The 25,274-nt window shown below is 36.9% G+C and overlaps 2 protein-coding genes across 2 annotated transcripts in view; both read right to left on the reverse strand.

Moving 5' to 3' along the window:
• LOC127838617 (uncharacterized) overlaps positions 1-25,274 on the reverse strand; it is a 414,202-nt gene that overhangs the window by 348,018 nt on the left and 40,910 nt on the right. The window lies entirely within an intron of this gene.
• Positions 18,687-20,429, reverse strand: LOC127839918 (uncharacterized). Its single transcript, XM_052368309.1, has one exon. It carries the CDS (start codon positions 20,427-20,429, stop codon positions 18,687-18,689), a length of 1,743 nt encoding a protein of 580 aa, XP_052224269.1.

Here is a 25,274-nt window from a genome sequence, read left to right on the forward strand (position 1 = left end):
TATCACTACATACCAAATTTCGTAGCCCTAGGCTCTTTAATTAAGAACAAGAAGATTTTTAAAGTTTGCACAAAATAGGCCTTATTTAAGCAAATGTTCATTTTTGTGACCTCTAGGGCAAGGTCCAATTTGTTCCTAAGGGCATAATTTGAACAAACTTAGTAGAGAACTATTAGATGTCACTACCTACCAAATTTGGTAGAAATAGGCCCAATGGTTATGGACAAGAAGATTTTTATAGTTTGCACAAAATGGGCCCAATATAAGCATATGTTCAATTTTGTGACCCATGGGGAACGGTCAAATTTGATCCCAGGCGTTTAATTTGAACAAACTTGGTAGAGGACTATAAGATGTCATTACATACCAAATTTGGTAGCCCTATGCCATACAGTTATGGACAAGAAGATTTTTAAAGTTTGCACAAAATAGGCCTTATATAAGCAAATTTTCGATTTTTTGGCCACCCCAGGGCAGGGTCAAATTTGACCCCGGGGGCATAATGTGAACAAACTTGGTAGAGGACTATTAGATGTCACTACATACCAAATTTGGTAGCCCTAGGCCCAATGGTTATGGACAAGAAGATTTTTTAAGTTTGCACAAAATAGGCCTTATTTAAGCGAATTTTCAATTTTTCACCCCCGGGGCAAAGTCAAATTTGACCCCAGGGGCATAATTTGAACAAACTTGGTAGAGGTCTATACGATGTCACTACATACCAAATTTGGTAGCCCTTGGCCCAATGGTTATGGTCAAGAAGATTTTTAAAGTTTTCACAAAGTAGGCCTTATATAAGCAAATGTTCAATTTTTTTTGACCCCCCGTGGCAGGGTCAAATTTAACCCCAGGGGCATAATTTGAACACACTTGATAGAGTACTATAAGATGTCACTACATACAAAATTTGGTAGCCCAAGTCCCAATGGTTATGGACAAGAAGATTTTTAAATTTTGCACAAAATAGGCCTTATATAAGCAAATTTTCAATATTTTAACCCCCCGGGGCAGGGTCAACTTTGACCCCAGGGGCATAATTTGAACAAACTTGGTAGAGGACTATATGATGTCACTACAAAGCAAATTTGGTAGCCCTAGGCCCAATGGTTATGGACAAGAAGATTTTTTAATTTTGCACAAAATAGGCCTTATATAAGCAAATTTTCAATTTTTTAACCCCCCCGGGTCAGGGTCAAATTTGACCCCAGGGGCAAAATTTGAACACACTTGGTAAAGGAAAATAAGATGTCACTACATACCAATGTTGGTAGCCCTATGCCATACGGTTATGGACAAGAAGATTTTTAAAGTTTGCACAAAACAGGCCTTATATATCCAAATTTTCAATGTTTGACCCCCCGGGACATGGTAAAATTTGACCCCAGGGGAATAATTTGAACAAAACTTGGTAGAGGACTATAAGATGTCACTACATAGCAAATTTAGTAGCCCTAGGCTCAATGGTTACGGACTAGAAGATTTTTAAAGTTTGCACAAAATAGGCCTTACATAAGCAAATTTTCAATTTTTGACCCCCTGGGACAGGGTCAAATTTGACCCCAGGGGCAAAATTTGAACAAACTTGGTAGAGGACTATAAGATGTCAATACATACCAAATTTGGTAGCTCTAGGCCTAATGGTTATGAACAAGAAGATTTATAAAGTTTGCACAAAATAGGCCTTATATAAGCAAATTTTCAATTTGTTGACCCCCCGGGGCAGGGTCAAATTTGACCCCAGGGGCATAATTTGAACACATTAGAAAGTGGTTCACCACAGGAACATTCCTGAGAAATTTCATCAGATTTGGACCAGTAGTTTAGGAGAAGAAGATGTTTAAAGAAAAAGTTAACGCACGGACGCACGGACGCACGCACGCACGGACGCACACACGACGGACACAGGACCATGACATAAGCCCCGCTGGCGTTTGGCCAGTGGAGCTAACAATTCCAATTTTAATTTCAAATATTTAATAAATGCGCTAAGCGAATACATATTCGTTGGAGAACCACATGTAGTAAAAGACAACAAGAGAAATTCGGTAAACACCAAGAAAAGGGCCAAACAAACAAAAACCAATTCATGAAATGTTTTGTATGTCAAAATGCCTCAAACATTTCATATGAAATATACCCAGTTTAAACCGTGGATATATACGCTTGCATTATATTTTTTTTTTCATTTGCCAAAGCCCCTTTCAAATTTTCAAAATAAATGGCTCGATTCCCGCTCCCTGAAAATGTGATTTTTGTTGGTGGCAGTTGGTGTTTTCTCTGGGTTATATGCACCCCCCCCCTCACACACACACATACCGCATAAGATCACATCATAGTTAAAAAAAAAGTAAAAAAGTAGATTGATCATTCACAATTGATTACAGTATTCCTTAGTACAGGCTAAGTAAACATAGTTTAGAGTGCTGGGACACGCACTGATTCCACACATAATGCAGCCTAATGTCGGAATCGCCTCATTCATTCGGACTCGCGGTACAGAGTTCGGCTGGCGGTCACCATACAGGACCGGTGGAGTTTCTCTCGAAGCATGGAATGCCCGATTATGCTAAAAAGCTAATAACGTCAATTTAAATGAATGAAACGCAATTACACTACAATTAAATATTTATTTGATTGCGCATCAAAATGAGATCTCATTTGAGTGCGAAGTAAAGTCGACGATTCCAGATCAACTGGCCATGGAAGGGTGCACTTCTCCATTGAAGAAGAGATCGTGGCCGGTATTCTTTGCGATCGAAATCCACACCAACTGGAAGGAATACCGGGGGTGTGGAAAGTAAGTAATTTGCATAGCGTTTGTGTGATTTTTTTGTTAAATGTTTATACATGTAAATTATTGTACAATCGGGCATCATTTACATCATATGTTCCTGTGTACCCAGCAAATGTAATTCAGTCAGTAAATTGTCTACTGGGTTATGATGCCAGAGCGAGCGAGAATGTATGGCTTGGTATAAATCGGGCCTGGCAATAATCGAGGATAGAACCAGCGATCACTGGATTTGTATTCCATTTATATACAAGCTAAGAAAACTGGCTTGATTGTGAAGAATTTTAGTAATAATAACTTATAACAGTTGCTTGTTTTAATCTTATGAATCACTGTGTGATTATGTAGGCACATTCGAGAAGGAGAACAGGCCGCCTAAAGAGGGTCAACCATCCTCTTCAACAGCCACCTGCAGCGTGCAGAAATGCTCCCCACCTGCAGCTGTCACCACGTAGCCATGTTCCAGTTGCATATCGAACGGGAATGAACTGTAAGTTCACAAAGCTGGATAAACTTTGTCTATCTTCCGTTGTAATAAAGGCAAGTTAGTGTGATGTAGTTTCGTAAAACATGGACAACTGTGCAAAATATAACACTTTGTTAATTTCCCTTATTTTATTTCTGTGGAATAATAACATTAAATATGGTTTATTCATTGTAGAAATATGTTTCTTTCAATATCAATAATTTTCTAACAGATACGAGATACTCTTGGAGTCAGATGTTTCAACAGGAGTGACACCAGAGAAAAACTGGGGTTATTATAAGCCACTTAAATACTAATTAAAACAATACACGTATTATTTAATGTTAAGTAATTGTTAACACGCTTTTCATAAGAAATCACCATAATCAAAACAGAACTTGTTTAAAAACAAGAGGGCCAAGATGGCCCTAGTTCGCTAACCCTTTTTTAACAAGGCCTTGTTCATTGCTTAGTCGAAAATTCAATACCTCTAGAGCATATTAGATTGGTTCTCTTCTGTTTACTTTTGCAGTGTGAGCATATTATTAATTCTGATTGACTTCTGTCAATTTGCATGTTGTTTTTGGCAATGCAAACATTTGCAAGTAATGCTAATTCTACTTGTGATTACAAGGTTTTTGTAAAATTTGAACCTTGTGACCAAGATTTTGACCCCATATGAACCAATGTCATACTTTTCCTTGATATCACCAAGAAAAACATCTTGGTCAAGTATCTTAATTGACAATCTAAGGGCAATCATTCTGGCATTTATTATGCGATTTTGCTCATTATCAAACTGGACTCAGATCTTGTAGCCATATAGCTTCGATTAAGAATGCTCGGGAAATGTGAATGCAAGAGTGTTAAAAAAAAAGAAATGTGGACGGACGGACATACGACGGACAACGACCAACCCCACAACCTCACCTGAGCAATCAGGTGAGCTAAAAAGTGTGTTTTTTTTTTTGCACCGAACTGAGACCTTTTCCAACTTGTCTGAGATATCAATAAAACCAAAGTCTTGACTAAGTTTCGCGATATCACTTCTAGAGAGTTCACAAGGTTTTTCTATACTCATATAATAAAAACTGTCCCACTCCCCTGGCGATCATGTTTTTAGACCAATCGGGACCATCTTCGACCTCATCTGAGATATTAATTAAACCAATGTTTTTACCAAGTTTCATGATGATTGGGCAAAAATTGTGACTTCTACAGTGTTCACAAGCTTTTTTTACTATATAAATATAAGTAAAATGCGCCAACCCTCACCCCTGGCAGCCATGTTTTTCAACAAACATGTCATTAAGACAAACATTTTGACAAAGTTTCATGAAGATTGTGAATGAAATGTGACTTCTACAGTGTTTAAAAGTTTTTTCTTATTTTTGACCTACTGACCTAGTTTTTGTTCCAGCATGACCCAGTTTCAAAATCGATCAAAGTGTCATTCGGACAAATCTTCTGACCAAGTTTCATGAAGATCGGACAAAAATGTGGCCTCTAGAGTGTTTTCAAACCAAATGTGGACGATAGATGGACGGAAGGACAGACGACGGACAAAGACCGATCAAAAAAGCTCACCTGAGAAATCAAGTAAGCTCAAAAAAGGTAGCATTATCATTGCTACTATATACATGTCATTACACAATTATGGACTTGACTGTGGCGACATCTTGGAATCCAAACAGGTTATTCATTTTATTGTGTTTTATTATTATGCAGGCAAGAAATCAATGAAGACACGGAAGGTTGATGTGGAGGAAGAGTTGTACGATCTTGAAAGCCGGCGAATTACCAGCGAGATTAGAGCCTGGGAGTCAAAGCAGTTTTACTATGAAAATAAAATTGTCCAAGAAAAGGAAATACATGAACTCAACAAAACACTAATATTGAAACAAATAGAAAATTTCTTGCCATAATATCTTGACATTGTTTGTTTAACCCTTTATCACTGAGATACGTATTTTGACGGATTTGAAGTCCTTAGAAAGTTAAATTAAATTAAAGACTTTTCTTAATAAATTCAACTTTTAAGGACCACACTTCCAACCCAAAGATACGGACGAGCAGCAAACAGCATAAAACCTGAACAGACAGCGTGTTACTTGCAGGCTGTTCTGGATTTATGCTGTTTGCTCATAGCAATTTTCACTTTGCTTCCAAGTGAGAAAGGGTTAAATTAATTGTTATTTGTTATGTTTTTCATAGAAAGCAATATGTATTTAACATTTATTTCATATAGCTGTGTTGATATTATAGCATTTAGGGGGGGGGGGGGCATACCTGTTTCATAAACATTTCTTGTCTGTATATGAGTTGCGTTCTGGGATAACTGGGCATAATGTTGTCCCAGATTAGCTTGTGCAGTCGACACAGGCAGCTAATCAGGGACAACTCTTTCCGCCTAAATTGGATGTTTGCTTAGAAGAGACTTCATTTTAACAAAAAATATCATCAAAGCGGAAAGTGTCGTTCCTGCCGACTGCACAGGCTAATCTGGGACAACACTTAATGTACATGCATTATGCCCAGTTTTTTCAGAACGCGACACATATGTATATACATGCAAGGAAAACTTTTAAGAAAAATAACGTTCTGCAAATATATCCCTGTATTGAATTCCATTGTTTTTTCTTGATGAGCAATGTTGGGGGGTTGATTTACATCCATATCCTTATTGGGTTCCAAGATGTCACCACTGTCAAGTCTATAATTGTGTAAGAATACAGTAGCAATGATAATGCTACAGCATCTTCCAGGGTGGCAACGCAGGCCATACGCCAAGCAAGCAAATCGACGTTTCAAAACGCCAAATGCCTGCTCCACAATAACCCTGGTCCTCAGTAATGATCGGTTGTATCAGAAATAACATTAAATGTTATTATAATAATTGCATGATATGATTTTTGACGATGCTGCTTCAGCGAAACAGCTCATCTAAGTTACCATACCATGAAAAAATTCTTCACAATGGTGACCTATGAAAAAATCCGAGCCAGTCCGATTGAGTTAGCTAAATTTTCTCAATCGGCATACCTCGTTGATTATCTTGATAAAGGTAAAGGTAAAGCATGGATCCGGTCCTCTTCCAATTTTATCGAGAGGTTCGGGACAATCTCTAACAATCTATGAACTGGTACTTAGGCTAAATGGGTCAAGTTTCCTACCGGTACTACTTCCCCGTACCCTGGGTACTTTGAAGTTTACTTCACCGTACACAGATTTTCAAATGATACTTTTGGGGGTACCCTGGTATACTTACAGGTACCCCATCATTCCTACTGCAACATGTTCGTAAACAAATGTTTTTTCGTACCAAATATTGTTCCTACCCAATTTTTTTTCCTACCCATTTTTTTTTTGTTTTTTCATAACCAAATTTTTCTTCGTACATATATTTTATTTCTGCATAATATTTTCCTACCCAAAATTTTCGTATTCAATTGTTTTCCTTCCGACATTGTTTTCGTACACAAAATTTTCGTACCCATATTTGTTTCGTACACATATTTTTAAAATGTTGTTAAGGTTCATGGGGGGGATAAAATTCATTAAAACTTCGCTTTGGTTTTTCTTTATTGAATGTGGTACAATATGGTCAAACTATATATCATTTTAAAGCTAAAGACGGATAGAATAACATAAACACATTTTTGACAGTCAATATTTGTGTGCTTTATTCATATTTTGGTTTAAAACCAATATATTTTTACACTAATTTACAAAATCTCAATCTAAAGTTAGGAAGGATATGCACTACCTTAAGTGGAATAAATACAAAGCTATATACATATACAAGGTCAAGTTAGCAACATTTCACAGAAAATTATTGTCATAAAACAACAAATGAGTTTTTATTCAACTGCCTTTTTTGGATAAATATCCTAAACAAAGTTCTAAAAATAACTAAAACGTAACTACTTTTTAAAAATCCAGGTATGGTGGATAATAAGAGTCACAATTCTATTTCAAAGGCTTAACAATTGTGTTATTTACATCTCAACCAAATTTCAAATTTTAAACCATCTCAAATTGAAATAGATTGCAGACGACATTTAAAATTGTAAAGGAATAAAAAGAAATTGGCAAACGATTGATTTTATATTTCTATTCCTTCTACCCATTTTGAAAGCGTGGCCATCGCTGTGATCCGTAGAAAAACGTGCAAAACAAATCGGTCGAAACCACGTGCAGTGGTGAGAAAAACGGGTATGTGTATACACATACCTGAGAAAACACAATACTTATTTTGACAGTTGGGTGGCAACTAGTAAAACAACTTTTAACATTAATCAGCAAGAGATCGCACTAAATAATAGAAATGACCACGTAGAGATATCATCACTTACCTTATTACAAATATTATCCAGCTGAAAATTGTCCCCCACACGTCTTTTTTAGTTTATTTGTATTGTTTTTCTGGAGCCGAAGTGCATCTCACAGACTATCCATCCAACTTCCGTTGTTTTCACTTTCGTTATTAAAAACTCCGTTTAAAAGAATTATTTCTACTTTTAGATTGTTAAAGCGATGTATTATTATATATTATCTATAGAATAGTATACCGTGATGTATTGAACAGAGTTACGTATCGATCTTTCTATCAGTCTGTAAGCGTACTATTTTATGCGCAATAATATATGTCGTGTGATTCGACAACGATTGTAAACATTGGTGAAATGCTTCTTACATAGTTATTCTTTTGAGTGTTTATGAGGTCTGATCGTGCAGTTTGCAAACATCAACGGAAAGATTACAATCCAATGCATTTGTCATCGTCAACCGTTTGGAATGTCAATTAGGCGATGAGTGAGTTTTTAGCATGTTTCTTTCTATTTTATTGATTTAAAAATGGCCTCCCCCATGGTGATGAAATGACATGTGTTCGAGTTTTGATATTTCTAGATATGTAAACTTTTTTTACTATTTAAGCGTAACTTGCCCTCGTCAATGTCGATATTATTCACTAGTTATATAATTTTCCGCCGAAATACGTGGAATAAACATGATTCAGATTTTTGAAAATAATGTTTATTTTAGTGTTAAAATCGCTTTGTATTTTGATTGATTTTGTGGATGTTATGATACGTTGATGTACAAAATTGGTAGCAGTTTGAAGGAAAAACATCCTTTAAAGCATATATGTATACATTTTCAATGTGGCACTCTTCCTTTAGTCAAATTTGAGTTCAATGCTAGGGGTCCCACATTTTTCAAAATGAAGCCTCTACATGAACCTTAAGAAAAAAAAATAAGTGTACGAAAATTTTGTATACGAACAGGAGCTGTTGGAGGACAGCGTTCTCGACTATTCGTGTGCTTGACAGTATAACGTAAGCCATCATGGGTAAATTGTTCATATTCAATAATTAATTAGACGATCTTTCAAAAATAAAAGGAAAACAAAATATTATTATTTTTTTTTTGAGGGGGGGGGGGTAGGAGGGTTGAGAGGGGGTATAATGTGGGGTGGGTCATTTATTAGATGATCTTTAAAAAATAAAAAAAATAAACACTTTTTTTGGGGGGTGGGGGTTGAGAGGGGGGTATAATGTGGGGTGGGGTAATTTATAAAATGATCTTGATACAGTTGTCTGCTCTTGTGTATAGGTTGGGGTCATATTGGTAAAGAAGTAATGATTTCTTAACTTTGATTTCTTAATACACAATCTTTTTTGTTAATATTATTCTGCAAAATATTTATTTTAGTAATAACATATATTTGTCCCAAAGACAACATTCGCGGGCGCTGGACAATCGTAGAAGTAGTAAAATATTTATGAATTACATGCACATGAGTATCTCGATATGCACACTCACAAAAGAAAATTCAAGAAATGTGTAATTTCTCACAAACAAGTGATTGATTTTGGGGTTTAATTACCTTTCCTGTGCCCTGTTCCTTGTTTGTAAGTAAGGGGTCATCAGATAACGTCTACTGGGGTACCCACTGTCACCCAAAATACATCCATGAAGAGTTCCTGCAGGAGATATGGAAATACATCAATGTTAAATTACATCAAACAAATTGCATATGATACGCAATTAAGCATTATTAATTAAGGATTCGGTATTTAGTGTATATAAGCAACATTCTCAAGAACCTTTTTTTCTCTTTTTGGTAATAAACAAAGGCAGCTTCTTAGTACATGACCGTTAAAATATGAAAAAATATGAAGGTGCATTAAAGAACGGCTGAATGAATGGACAGTGTGGTTATTAAGAAACTCTGTCAAGGTCAATTAAAATACTGTGAAACCATTATTATTCGTCAGACATTAATTTTCGCTTTTTTCGTCCTTCGACCGATGGACGTATTCAAGATTCTAACGAACAATCATGTCCCATATTTGAAACAAATAAGACTGAATTACCGTAGGCATGAGGCATTTAAATCCAGCGTAATCGACGCATATACACAGGGATCGAAATTAACACTCGCAAAATGCGAGTAAAAATTAATTGCAAGGTAAGTTATAAGCCACTAGTAATTTTGCAAGTAAAGAAATAGTGAAAAAACGAGTTTTATTGCTAAATGCGTTCGACGGCATGAACGCTAAACCGTAGGTCAATTTTTTGAACGTCGGAATGCCCATATGCGGAAGCGCGCACCTTGTTTGTGGACTGGTGTACTTATAGTACAGATACCCGGATTGTATTGAATCAAAGAACATGAAACAGTCGACTATTCACACTCAAGTTAAATCCGGTTTTGACACAAAGGGGTGTACATTATACAGTGTACCGACAACTAACATTTCCTGTAAAACGCGAATGCAATAAGGCTGTATCGAACGCGTCGACTTCGTTTAGGTAAAATAGTGTTGATTAGCGCTAATTGTTAACAACTTTAATACCCATTGTGTGTATTGTGTTTGTCAGGGGTGTTGCAGATTACACAGCCAACCCGCGGCGAATCCGGATTAAAGACAATACTATTAAACGCAATTAAAATATGACGATGTGTGATCAAAACCTGACTGAAATATATAATGCGCTTTTATTACAAATTAATAAAGAACATATAGATTTGTGTTTGGTTGTTTGGTTTTAACTGCATCTACTATTTTTGTACATATACATAAAAACCCATACCTTTGTTTTTTTATAATAAAAACATTTTTTATAGATTTAATACTGTTGTTTATCAATAAATGCAGCGTTTTATTCAGAAAAAAACAACCACTTAACGAACTAGATCCTCTTTCGTATAATAGAACAAGTTTGATGACTGCATTTACAAATTTTTTATGAAACTAAGGTCATTCAGACTTAATCCCATACTCATGAAAAATGCACAAGTGTTAATTTTGTTTTATTTATCACACGCTAATTATAACCCATAATGTTCGCACCTTCTCTAATTGGCGCCGATAAAGGTAAGATTATTATAAGTTTGATCGTGATTGTAATGGAAAAAGACTAACAAGCAATTGGCTTCGTTGTTTAAAACACAACAAGGCCCACCTCCTGCAAGTGACTATCAAGTGTCACCCCTCTTTCCCCAGCGCGATTTTTTTCGCAACCGCGTATTACATGTATAACAAACATTACAAACAAATCGGACGCTTTTTTTTGAAAACCAGAAATGGACGAATTTAAGTGCTGACGAAATAGTCATTTTTTAAAAAGGACTAACTTTCGTGCTGACGAAAATAAATGGTTGTAAATGCTGACAAAGAAAGGAATTTCTAAATATCCTGGCATCATGCACACTTCCTGGCCACTTTGCCACCACGTTCAGAAAACGATAGCCAGACTCGCACACCATCTGAAAGCAGCAATTGTAGAATCATACAGAAGTTCGCGTCTGTGTTCAAAATGTTGTTATTCACACATTTTCTTATGCGATTCAAACTGGGCCATCTACAAACTTTACAAAATCCATAGTAACATGGCACTGCAGAAGTACCCTCATTATGTAAAATTAAATGGAAAAAATAATGTGTTTATTAAGCACATTTTGCACAGTTATTTTGCATAGCCAAATGATAAGTTTTCCATTATATTTGAAAGCATAGACTCTAAAAGAATGCAATAAAAAGTGAATGTTTGATGTTTCAAAACAATAAACACATTTCACATAATTTACCTGTACATTGAGTGAATGGTAGCCTTTGGCTGCACACCACACTTTTTAGCCACCAATGCGCATTGGCCTCGGGTAAAATTTCAAAAATAAGAGAACAATGCTCAAGTAAGCACCATTTTAAGTGTCTAAATAATAATGAATTTCAGCTTTGAGTTGTGGTGATTTTTCTTGGATGTTTGTAAGTTACCTTAACATAGGTATTGTGGTCGTAATATACTATAAGATTTCCTACACAAATTCAATGTGAAAGCAATAACTTTAACAAAAAATAAAGTCAAACTTTTGCGCATAGACATCCCCATAACCATACCTTTTCTTAAAGAGCATTCCAAGCCGCAATGATTCAAACAATAAAAAAGGGGGGTCATACATTATGCAAGAAAGAACTCGACGCGAATCAGCGGTCACTGTTTTATGGCCATCTATTTACCGGCTTCGTACCAGTTGAGATGGGTTTCCCGCCATCTGTCAAAGCCTCATGTAGTCTCCAACCTTCAAGCAAAAGAGTGAATTTCTGTTAAACATCAATGTTTTCCCCACCACATGCACAAAGAAACATTCTAAAATAAAGCCATGGCAAGTGCCCCTACAGAGAATTGTGTCTTCTTTTAAATGATGTTCATGTTTTTAGAGAGTACAGCATTGCACTCTAAAATATTTTAGTATATAGTAACCTTGTAACTATAGCTGCATAAAGGAAGTAGAATTAATGCAATTCGAAAACAGGTGTAATGCTGGCTCCGGTCAGTATTTCTGTTGGAAATTTGAAAGGGCGTGCGGACATTGAACTATTACAAAAAATCTAATCCTTTGACCCCCAATTTTCTCCATTGCTGTTTAGTACTTGGTAAGTTACCAATGTAAAAACATGGTTTCCTGGCACCTTGCTTCCGCAGGAAAGTGGCAGTTTGTTGTTGAAACTGTCTGAAAAAGGCTCGGAAACACACATAATTTTGATGTTTTGATTTGAAATAATCAATACTAAAGCATTTTGCCCCAACTCATTTAATTTGAATGTTACTGATTTTTTCAGATGGAAAACCCTCAACCATTCTGGAAATGTGCTTGGTTTATTTTCAGATATGCGAGGTGATCAGCTTTCGGACAGTGATTAACTCCTGCTTGTGTACAAGATTGGCCGAGACTAAAAAAACTGTATATTAAGGTAAAACATCAAATTATGAAAATGATCAAACACAGATGAAATATGATTTTGCTGAATTATTCATCCCTAAGGTTTTGTTTCTTTACAGAGTGCTTGCCCCATAACACCATTTTATGCCCAATACTGATTGTAAATCAAGGGAGGTAATTCGGAATCATGTTTACCGATATCTGCAATTCTCGAACAGCTCTGTATAAAAGTATGTGTTAAATTTGTAGCCGGGTTGGAAAATTTACTATTCAGTGGTGAAGAACAACTTTATTTTCATATACCGTCAAAAATACAGCAAACAATATAAGAATACAATCAAAATAATGAGTCAAAATGGCCGTTCTGCAGCATTTAGTACTGTTTTGGACCTATTGCACATTACAATCTTGTTAACATTGTTCTCTGGCACATAAACATCTTGTTAACATTGTTCCCGGCAAATGCAAAGGCATTTTATAACACATTTAGTATTTAATGCCATATGAATGGTCCTGGCTTGAAGTGGACGGCTCACACGAGTACAGGGACTCCTGTAACAGCGGTCGATTTGATACTCTTTTCCGTAGGAAGTATCGAGATTGTTTGTATGCTTGCGACTTCTTTCGCCTGGAATGATACTGGCTTTTTTGGTCGATTCGATTCAAATTCATGTACATTTGTGAGTTTTTCTTTACATTAATGCCAATAGCCCTTGCTAGTATCAATGAAGCCGGTCCTCGATCCAGTGTTCGCGAATGTGTTGCTGAGTGGCATAGTCCTGAGAAGTTTCGCGTCCAGCACGTAAACTTTGGAGCGTAATTGAAAATTGTCGAGTGCATGATTTCGCATTGATTTGTGCTGTAAAGTTCTTTAACTGATCTTAAAGTTTCTGTGTTGAACGTGTTCATTATGGCATCTATAAGAGTAGTTTGATCGTCTTTTGACAGGGATAGGTGTTGTCCATAGGGTAGATGTTCAACACTGTTCTTTCCATAGTGCACAAGATGATGTTGGCAGACAGTCGATTGCTTAGAGCATGCAACATGTGAGTCCGCGAAACAGGGAACTATGTTTTCAAGAGCTTTTGTGCTACGCTCAATGAACTCGGCCTCATTACTTCTTATGGATTTAAGGTTTGTCAGCTCCATGCGGGCACGGGTACGAATTCCACTTGCAAGTGATTTGAAGAAAATTGCCTTGTTTTGCCCCGCCTTAAGTTTTGAATTTAAGTTGATATTCCTGATTTTTTTTCTCCAAAGTTCTGAGTTTGTGAATAAAGCAATGGCAATGTTTCATGTTTGTTTAATTCTCTGTATTGTAGTCTCTCAGGGCTTTCGCCACTTGACTGCTTGCGTCTGTCGTCACTGATCGAATATTCTAAACGCGTCGCTTGCAAAATTTGCTGGACATTGATGCTGCCAGGACAAATTTCTTTGACGTATTGTGCTCGATGAGAGGAGCAAAACTCTGCTTTGCTTTTTCTGCACCACCTTGCGGTCTGCATGAAAACGATGTGTCAAACTGAACATCAGCAGAGTGGTCTTTACCTGACAGTGTTAAAATGCGACTGACATAATGCTGGTTATTACACATTTCGTCTTCGTTGACTGTTGTTGCCTTGTCAGACATCAAGTTCATTTTCTTTTGCATAAGTGAGTCACTTGGAGGCTTGATGTTCAAGCATGACAACACCAGTGACACATCAGCCATCCCCATTTTGGATTTCATCACTGGCAGCAAAAATCATTTCATTTAGGACACCAGCACCTTGTCCCCTAGGTTTCTTAATTGTATTTGATAGCTCCATTGGTGTTAACTTATAATGGCAGCCCCTGCATTCCGCACAAATAGAAATAGCAAGTCCACGTCGGTGCACAACACTTACGGAAACCAGTGAATTCTTGCAGTTTTGCTGATGTACCTGTTGTATAATGTTTCTTAAGCACTGCATATTGACAATGACATTCTCATCAACACTAGTGCAGTCTGGAATGTCTTTCATTTCAGCTTTTGGTCGTAGCTTGTAAGGCAAGGTAGTCCCTGAAGAAGAAGCGTGAAGTACGTCAACAGCCTCTTCAGCAGAAAGACGCTCTGTTGCAGGTACTGACGGAACAGCGATATCTTCAGTGGGGCTCGGTAAATTTTGGCCTGTTTGTCGGAATGTGTTTCCTGGTCTAAGCCAAAATGCCTTGCGTGCTTTATTTAATCTATAACTGCGCCTTGAATTACTTTTGGCCATTGTGCGCAATTCAACTGATGTTATTTATATGTAAATAAGAAGTTATTGTGAAGAAGTGACTCTGGTAAATGCCTCGCTTAATTGTATGCCTTTTTACAATGATCTGAGCTTACTAGAAGTTTTAATAATCTGTTTCCAAGATATTTGGGCTAATATTTATGTCAGGTGTCAATTTTTAGGCAGTTGTTAGTGTTATCACTTGGGTATTTCCTCAATATGTCAGCCCCAGTTATTTATGCTATGATTGGGTTACCTCCCTTGCATGTGTTTTTTTAGGGGTTCGACCATAAGCCCTCTAGGACATTAGCCTCTAGGACAAAAGCCCCTAGGACAAAAGCCCCTAGGACAAAAGCCCGTTTAAAAAAGTGCATGCTAGGACATTAGTCCCCAGGTGTTTTAAAACGTTCAAAACTTTTTTACAGGTAAGCATTTTTATTCCATTTTTTTAATTTCATATGTATATAGAAACAATATATATAGCTTGTACCACACACGTAAATTTAAGTGTTTTTTACATTTTCTTTACTATTTTTATCTTTGGATTTATTTTATTTATGTCAGGTGTCAATTTTTAGGCAGTTGTTAGTGAGTGTTATCACAGGGGTATTTCCTCAATATGTCAGCCCCAGTTATTTATGCTATGATTGGGTTACCTCCCTTGCATGTGTTTGTTTAAGGGATTAGTACACTGGGGACTTTAATATGTTGTTTTTACAACAGATTAAAGGTCAAACTGCCTAACTTGCCTTTTAAGTTCATGCTAAGCATGCACTTAATTTATATTTTTATTATTTTTAGCAAAAACATGTGCATTTATAGGCAGAGATGTAAAAAAAATAGCAACATAAAGTATTTATTGGCCCAAAACTGTGTTCTTTTGTGTTGCTTCTTTGATAAAGTTATGGTTTAGAGGCTTACCTAGTCACCTGCACTACCATTTATCATTTCAATTTGATTAATACTTCATTTTATTGTTGCAATATGTTTCTGTGAGGTAGCTTTTTTATTACCATCACCTCTACAGTAACCCAGAAAATAGCACAGAAAAAAAAGGAAACAGGGGTTGGATTAAACGCTTTATAAATAACAGACAAGCCTTCAGAATTGGTTACAAATGTATTATATTTGCTTGTTTTTGTCCAAATTTTAAGAAAACAAGTCATTTTCAGCAGTTTCTAAGACTATGCTGGCCCTTAAGGCTGCACACCACACTTTTTAGCCACCAATGCGCATTGGCCCCGGTCAAATTTCAAAATAAAGAGAACAATGCTCAAGTAAGCACCATTTTGAGTGTCTAAATTATAATGAATGTCAGGTTTGAGTTGTGGTGATTTTTCTTGGATGTTTGTAAGTTACCCAAACATCGGTATTGTAACTATAGCTGCATACAGGAAGTAGAATTAATGCAATTTGAAAACAGGTATAATGCTGGCTCCGGTCAGTATTTCTGTTGGAAATTTGAAAGGGCGTACGGACATTGAACTATTACAAAAAATCTAATCCTTTGACCCCCAATTTTCTCCATTGCTGTTTAGTACTTGGTAAGTTACCAATGTAAAAACATGGTTTCCAGGCACCTTGCTTCCGCAGGAAAGTGGCAGTTTGTTGGTGTTAAAAAGGCTCGGAAACACACATAATTTTGATGTTTTGATTTGAAATAATCAATACTAAAGCATTTTGCCCCAACTCATTTGATTTGAATGTAACTGATTTTTCAGATGGCACACCCTCAACCATTCTGGAAATGTGCTTGGTTTATTTTCAGATATACGAGGTGGCCAGGTTTCGGACAGTGGTTAACTCCTGCTTGTGTACAAGATTGGCCGAGACTAAAAAAACTGTATATTGCCCCCTTTGCGATTTACGTAGTCAGCTTCATATTCTCTTGGTACCAGAACTTTCACATGGGTGCAGTCTATGAAACCAATAACATTTGGAAAACCCAGTAAATTAACATAGAACGTTCAAAAACAAAACAAAAACAATTTAATTTATGCTTTTCGGTTGTTTAAAGGGAAATGTGTGCCACATAAAATTGATATTTGTCTGTTTTAACAATAAAGACAAAAACTGATATTTTTCTATGTTGTGTTTACATTGTTTATTCTGGTTCCTGGTATTTTCTTCAGTAAATAAAAAAAATGACAGAATAGAATATATCTTAACTGGTATGAAATTGCTGTTAAAACAAATGTTTCCAGAAACTGACAGTCAAGTGTGACAGTGACAGAAGAATATCAATCAATATTTAAAATAAACCCACATTAATGAGGTGTTTGAATCAATGAAATACCTTAAAGAAACGTAATAAATGTTGGGCATCAATTGAATAATGCAACAGGCACAGTTTTAATAGCTGTTATCAGTGTTGCTATATTGCAGCTAATCTTTTACTGATGAAAAGTTCTGGGTCGCGAAATTATATGGCAATACAGCATTAATATACTAATGTACACAAATTAGAGCTATAAGTATACCAGTCAATGAAAAATAACTGTATACGTAAAAATTAACAGTACATATTACGATTTCAGAGATCTGAGATGCAGAACTTGTTTGCGTTTGGTTTGTTTACTTTTTACCCGATACCTACCTGAATGGTGGACAACTGTTGATTGCCCTTAGTCTCGAAAATAACAAGCAAAATGAAGGTTAAAGATCACCAATATTTTATGCAGAACATTTTAAGTAGGAAAAGAATGATAGCTATCATAACATACCTGCAATCGAATAAAACTTTGCCTTCGTGTCGCCAAGAACTCTTGGAAATTTTATCCGATGTACGCCCATTCGCGCCAGCAGATTATCAACGCAATTGATGGATCTGCATATAGAGGGCCCTGAAACTCCATGCACGTCCCCTATCACCACATAGTAGGCTCCCGATGCCAAAAAATACAGCGTTACCAAAACGCTCAAAAGTGGTTGGAGAGGTGACGAGCGCTTCGTCGGCCTCTCTAAGAAGGGGAACAGCACTTCAACAATGTCAATTATTGTTCTACTTCGGAAACGATACCGCCGAAAAACCTCTTCGTCCGACAGGACTTCAAGCGGATTCAACCTATCTTGAAAAACTCGCTATACCCTGACAACTCTTCGCAACTGACGAATACGACGCCGTATCTCCGCCATATTTAAGTTGCAATAACAGACTTAAGCCTTTTCACGAAGGTATAATGGTGTACTTTGAGTTGATATGCAAAACACGACTGTTCAGGTTCGATCCTTTAATTCAACTGCCCGTCAACAACAATACAAATATATATGACGTCAAATAATAATAATAATAATGCGCTAATTCGCGGCAACCGCCATCAACGTTACGTCTAAAATCTCATATAATATTCACGACATACTGGGGGCCGCAAAACGATAAAACAAAGTTTTCACATTAGCATACGAATACGATAAGCATATTAACAAAATGCTTAAATATTTAAAAACAGTCCATCACAACAATATCATGATTGTCCATCAGTTTTTATTGGCACTTATCACTTCCGGTGGATAAAGTTTCGCTATTGGCCTTATGGTATACAATCCGTTACTGATTCGCGCTTTCGCCTCGCAAACATGCCCATCCCTTTCGGCAACAACATCGACGACCACGGCAAGTTTCCATCGACATCTCGGGCCATCATCATGGATCTGCACCACGTCCCCGGTGTTGATCGTCTGCGTGTTGGAACCAGACACCCGGTGGTGCTCGCGGAGTGACGTAAGGTATTCAGTCTTCCAGCGTCTGTATAACTGTTTTATGAGCAGCTCACGTCGCCTTGCCATGCGGTTAAATGTAGCATGATCGGCTGCAGCGACAGTATTCCCGGCATCGAATGTGACGTCATCGTGTGGCAGCGTTGTAACTCGGCGACCGTATAATAGCTGCGACGGCGTGATATGCGCGGAGTCGTTTAGATCTGTTGATGCATACGTCAATGGCCGATCGTTAAGTACAGCCTAGATTTCTGTGACGATTGTAAGAATCGACGTAAGCTCGTTCAATGCCGGTGGCGTTGATTTCAGGCAGTCGTTCAAGCTTGGTGAATCACGTGACTGACGGCAGCTACAATCGTAGACGATGCGTATGGGTGTCGTTGATGATTCTTTTTCCACTGGGTGATGAGGGATGTAGTGCAAATGTTCAGCTGACTCTTGACCAAGTGGTACCCGCTCGATGAAGCCACGTCTTTCCTGCTCTGCTATGATGTCACAATGTGCCCGAGGCACTTCCGGTTCATTGCGCAACCTCTGAATAGCCCCAACAGTTCTCTTCAAGGCTATGTTGTGGTTTGTTGGTGGAGCAGGGTGGTCTTGCTTCCATGGTAGTTTGGCATGGTACCTTCCGTTGTCGTACTCAATAGCTGTCGCTTGGTATTGCTGTAGGTACTCGACAGACTTCCGGTCAGGTTCACAAGGTGAGATACCCATGTTCTCAGGACTCCAGAAACGTTCTAATATGCTGTGTTCTGGGGCGCGCGATGCAAGTACGTTCAAGATGTGCTTATCAGCTGACGCATGAGTCGTGGAGGGCATCGGACCGGACAGTAAATAACCAATCTTAGACTTGACGGCAGTCGGCCCGTTCCCTCGAACAACGTGATCTTCGACAATATCCCAATAGTGGTAAGCTCCAACGAGTAATGAAATGTCAAATAACGTGTCACCTGTAACGGAATGAGCCAACTTCAATCCCCGCAGGTATGGAAGTTCCGCAGTCGATCTAAGATATCCGCATCTGATGGGAGCCGCAATAGTGGGGACGATGAGTACACTTACAGGTATCTTCTTTCTCTTCGAAACTATGTACACTGTCGTGCGTTCTAGTTGCTGTAAACTTCTGTTATTACTTCCTCCGAATCCCGTCAGGCTAAGTGTTTCTATTCCATCACTCTCTAGTTGAAGATCGTCAGCAAGCTTTCTGGTGATAAAGGATCGCTGTGCGCTTTCGTCGACTAATATGGCGGCATCCGTTGTAGTGTGAGACGATGAAACAGGGGCAATGACGGTCTTTAATATAACGTCTGCGTTCGACCTCTTTGTAGACGAGAAGAATACGGCGGCTTCCGGTTGCGGCGATTCAACTTCCGGTTTTCTTTGTAGCTCCTTACAGATAGAAGTGTGATGCTTCCGGTGGCAGTTTTGACAGCGTCCGTTTGACTTGCATTCTGTGATTCGGTGTTTACCCAAGCAGTTAAAACAAAGCTGTTTCCGTTTCACAACATTCATTCGGGCAGCAGTGTCAGGAAAGTTTTTACATTCACAACTTAAATGTTCTTGATCACAAAATGCACATGTTCTAGAATAATTTTGCGTATTCCTTTTGCCAAACTTGTTGCTAGGAGTGTATGAAGTCTTCTTACCATTCGCACTTGCATGAAACAATGATGTTGAGTTGTAGTCGCTAACTTCCGGCAACGCATAGGAACTTCCGGTGCCGATCTCGAGAATGTTGATTTCCTTGTTAATCGCTCGTCGCAGATCTTGCAAAAACCAGTCATTATTCTCGTTTACGCGGGCGAGATTTTTACGTATAGCCATCGGCAATTTTTCCAATACAACTGGCACCAATAGGCTACCGTACATATCTTGATGTTGTCCTAGCGACTCAAGACCCCGGATATACGTTTCCATGCGGTCGTAAAACCCTCTCAAACTCGCGACTGTGGAAGTTGGTGATGGCAATATCAATAACGCTTGCATGGTTGCATGAACAATTTTGCAATGTTGACCATACCTTTCACGTAACAATTCGACTGCGCGCGTGTAATTTGCATTCGTGAGTGCAAATCCTTCAATAGTCATGGCGGCTGTACCCTCCAACTGTGCTTTCAAATAATTGAATTTCTGCACATCAGTCAAGTTGACATTGCAATGGATTGACGATTCGAATGAATCCCAGAACGATTGCCATTGTAATATATCACCGTCAAATCGTGGAAGTGTTAATTTTGGCAATTTATGAGTACTAGATGTACTTATCTCGGGCGCTGACTGGCCGCTGTTGTTTGACGAATTGGTGTTCACCCTGCGTTGGTTGTTTGGTGGTAGTGGACCGGATGCCTGCTGACTACTGGAACCGGATGCATGCGATAATAAATCGGCGGCCTCTGTGATGCCAATGTTAGGCCGCTGTAGACGCTGCTTGTATCTTCGTAGTTTGACCTCTACGTCGAAGGTTTACTCTTCTGTCTCGACCATCTCCTCTGGCGCAGCGTCGGCGTCGGTGAGCGAGAGAATTTTATCATTGTGGACTAGCAGTCATGCCACTTTTTCTTCTAATTTCTCGATAAGCGCTTGAAACTGAATGGCATCGTCTTCATCGCTCGCTTCTTCTATTTTACTGACGAAACGGTCAATAATATTTTTCAAACCTAGCCGCTGGCCTAGTAACTTCTCTATTGTCGTCGGCATTTTACTGTTTGTTCACGGCACCAATTTCACGAAGATATAATGGTGTACTTTGAGTTGATATGCAAAACACGACTGTTCAGGTTCGATCCTTTAATTCAACTGCCCGTCAACAACAATACAAATATATATGACGTCAAATAATAATAATAATAATGCGCTAATTCGCGGCAACCGCCAATCAACGTTACGTCTAAAATCTCATATAATATTCACGACAAGCCCGTTAAGTACTTGTTTTAAAATAACGTACTTAAGCTATTAAGTTAATCCCGTAATTTTGTTCGTGAAATCGGATAAATTTAAGCAATCAACTTAAGCTCGTTTTTACCAGCTTAAATTTAATAATTTGACTTAAGAATTTTCGAGAAATCTTGGCAAAGTAGTTAGTTTTTGCCTTCCAACTGCGGCTGATTTTCGGGTAAAAATATCGTCGTCTTCACTGTAAAATATATTATTACTTTGTCATTTTTAGTCAGAAATATGACAAATATCATTCATTAAAAAGCTTATAGATTGACGTCTTTTTCTGTGTTATTTTCAATTGTTTATTTGAACTATTCAAGTTATTGCTCCGAGTTAAAATCAAAACTATTACTAGCAGCCGCGGTCGATTTAAGCGGCTGCTAGACGCGATCTTCAATTTTAGATCACCAAATTAATACCATTTTTAATTAAATATTTAAGAAGTAACCATTGTTCGAAAGCTTGAAAATTGATTTTTTATATTAAGTAATTTAATAAGAAAACATATGAAAAATAATACGGTATTCGCGATACCAATTTTTTTGTGTGTTCTCAACCGCGTCAGATACTCACGGTGTATAACCATATCGGGCCCCCTCTCGGATGAAAACGCTATATCAGTACCCCTCTTGGATGCGGTACCGGTCTTTCTCGGATAAAAACAAGGTTTTGTGTGGATGGTCATCTACAAAACAGCAATTTATTGTTAAAAAGGGACACGGATCATTCAAAGTAAGTATTGCACGGAACGTTAGAACAATGCTGCTTTGTAGTTATATGTTTATTTTCTCTGCTTCGTTAGTGATTAATTATATATAAGCGACACACTCGAGGGATGTCCCGCTATTGAATATGAGTTTTATTATTTTTAAATCTTTTTTGCGTGTATAATTCAATCATCTGATCGCATTGATTACATAAGATGTATGAAATAATGGCAGACATGGTTTAAAACGAGGACAGACCATTTACATTGTCAAAAATATTGAAAATCTGTCAACTTTCTGTTTGTACGAAGCACGTGTATCTCTATCCAATGTATGATTATACCTTCACAGGTAACCTCTCGGATGGAGTCGGTCTATTAAAAACCCCGACTGATAATTCCTTTTAAATATCAATTATTTAATGATTATTGGTCATTTCTTATTTCAATTCTAACAATATTTTAGCATTTGAAAAACTTAGCTAGTAATTATAACATGTTATTTAAGGTTTTATGTGATACAAATCAGTATCTGCAAAACATGTTTTGACTTAAAGATCGGTTTCAGTTAAAAAAAGAAAATGTCAGGGGCAGTAGTTTTGCATAAGTAAATGACTGTGCATTACCAATTTTGAGCATCAAGCGAAGCCCACATTAAGCAAATGCATGCACTGGTACGACATCCCTTGCAAACACGCTGTTGGCAATCTTATTCTGCATGATACTTAACACGTGATTGAACATAACTAAATACTAATAACCAAGTCCATGCTTATAACATGTACGATAGGTGTCACTTCCTAATGTTTTGTTTGAATAGTATGCGCAGAAATAATGATTTGCAGCGTATTTTTGTGAATAGGACTGACTGTATTTCTGATTTAAGCGTACGTGTATTCAAAGATAATCTTACTCGGCGAATCAGCGTGTATGGGTTATGGTTTATGGTTTATGGTTTATTCAATATATACAATAGACATACAGTCCATGAGTATACATGATCAAAACATAGTAACATATATAAAGGCATGACATGTGATCAGTATTGAATTTCATAAGTTGTTAAGTAAGGATTCAATACAGGCAAGGTCTAGGACAAGACAATTTTTTTACAACATTTAGCATCAAATTTAACAATTAATGCTATAACGATTACATCAATAACAGCAAAGGCGAGTCTACAAGAGAGCGAGAAGTCAGTTTTGAGTAATGAATTACATATACAATTAATCATAATACTATTTACACAGGTTTGCTTTTTGTACATACATAGCTAAGTTTCTGTTGGTACTTGTATTATCCGATTGCATTAATTCAATACATTTTATCATGTTTGGTCTTTTCCAACAATATTTATTCAGCAGTGATTTTTTTGCTTTTATTTGTTACAGCCTGTGCCATTTGAATTGATAATATAAGCGCGATAAATCGTGAAATTGGGAAAAAACGCGATAAACCATGAAATTGGAAAAAAAAAAGCATTATAAATATGATTATAAGTAACAGAATTTATATCGCCTTTAAGTGCATGTTCAGGGGGTTTTCTAGCCATTTTTGGAAAAAAAGTATGGTCTAATTTGGATTCTTTTAAATCAATAAGTAGCCAATTTGGGAATTATTTATCATCAAAAAGGATTTTAAATTGAATTAAAGATATATATATATATATATATATATATATATATATATATATATATATATATATATTGTATGATGTTTAAAAAATAAAGTTGAGATCTAGAGTTAAGAAATCATATTAAGTCATAAGAGATTTCTTTCTTAATTTTTTTTTGGAAATTGGGTGTTTTATTGGAAAATTTTGGTTAGATTTTGGGGAAAAAATGTGGAATTTTGCGATTGAAGAGCAGCCGAAAATCGGCGGTAATTTTGAGCAAAAAAAAATCACTGATTCATATACAATTTCCTAAGGTTATCATATAAGGAATATTATAATAAAATGATATTCATCCTCCGGAACATTGAAATGTTGCCATTTTCTATCTTGAAAACGGTATGGCTTCAGGTTTATGACATCTGCCTGCTTCGATATCTAGTCTATGGGATGAAACCCTTAAACTACAAAGATCAGATCTAATCTTATTTATTATAACCTTTTTTTAAGTAAGGTTGCAATTCAAATTTACAAAACTGCCTGTAATTTTTTGCTCTTGAAGAATCATTTAGTTCTGACATCCAATCTAGGATAAATGTATCATTTAATCTAGACTTTAACAAGGATAAAACGCACTTTTCATCACCTTCACCTTGGTTTAGCCATGCATATTGAAAGCCTAATGCCTACAACAGATTACAAACAGATTTTGCCCAAGAATGTTTATTTGGTTTATTTATTAAATTCTCACACATGTGGCTATAAACACTTTACATACTTGTGATCTTCTAACTGAATAATTTTCAACCAATACCGTATTACATGAATGGCTCTTTTAGTAATCAAGGATGTTCTTCCAAGTTCCCCATATACAAAATTATTATGTGTCCGAATTTTCACGGCAAGTATTTTTTTGCAAAAATTTAAAAAGTGAACCTGTTCAATTGAAATTTACTCAGTTAAGCCCTATATTTCTGACCCATAATTTAAAATTGGTAAAACAAGCTGATAAAACAACTGTAATTTGGTATGTATTGAAATTGTTGGATAATTTATTAAATATGAGTTAAGCTTAAAAACAGCCTTTGAGGCTTGACCTGCAAGTTATTAAAAGGTATTTGAAAAAGATCCTCCTGTAGTGGATACAATTCCTAAGTATGTAAATGATTTAACCTTTTCTAATGCTTGATCTTTGTACAAAAATTTAATATCCCTAGTATGCATATTAGGCTTCGCCAACTATAGAGTTCAATATTTATTCTGTAAGTTACCGTCAGTAAATAGCTTGCTTACGCTGGCATGTAAACGAACGGTGACAACAAATGGTATTTTAAGCGCGAGCCTTGATCTGACATATGTGCTCTCCAACTTACAGATATGTTTTTGTTTCAGATACCAATGACACTCTGAGCCTGAGGCTGCCGCCGTAGAATTTCAAAAACTAAATGGTGCGGTTTTATTATTATATCAGTTACTTATAACGCATCTTGTGTACAAACAAAGAATGATTGTTGCCGCGAGTTAGGTTAACAACAGTTAGAAGTAAAAAAAAAAGTTGGTACATATTGCTATT

Source organism: Dreissena polymorpha, chromosome 7, assembly GCF_020536995.1.
Source record: "Dreissena polymorpha isolate Duluth1 chromosome 7, UMN_Dpol_1.0, whole genome shotgun sequence".
Taxonomy (NCBI): domain Eukaryota; kingdom Metazoa; phylum Mollusca; class Bivalvia; order Myida; family Dreissenidae; genus Dreissena; species Dreissena polymorpha.

Coding starts and splice junctions, on each gene's coding strand:
- LOC127839918 (XM_052368309.1), bottom strand. CDS start 20,429: ATGCAAGCGTTATTGATATTGCCATCACCAACTTCCACAGTCGCGAGT.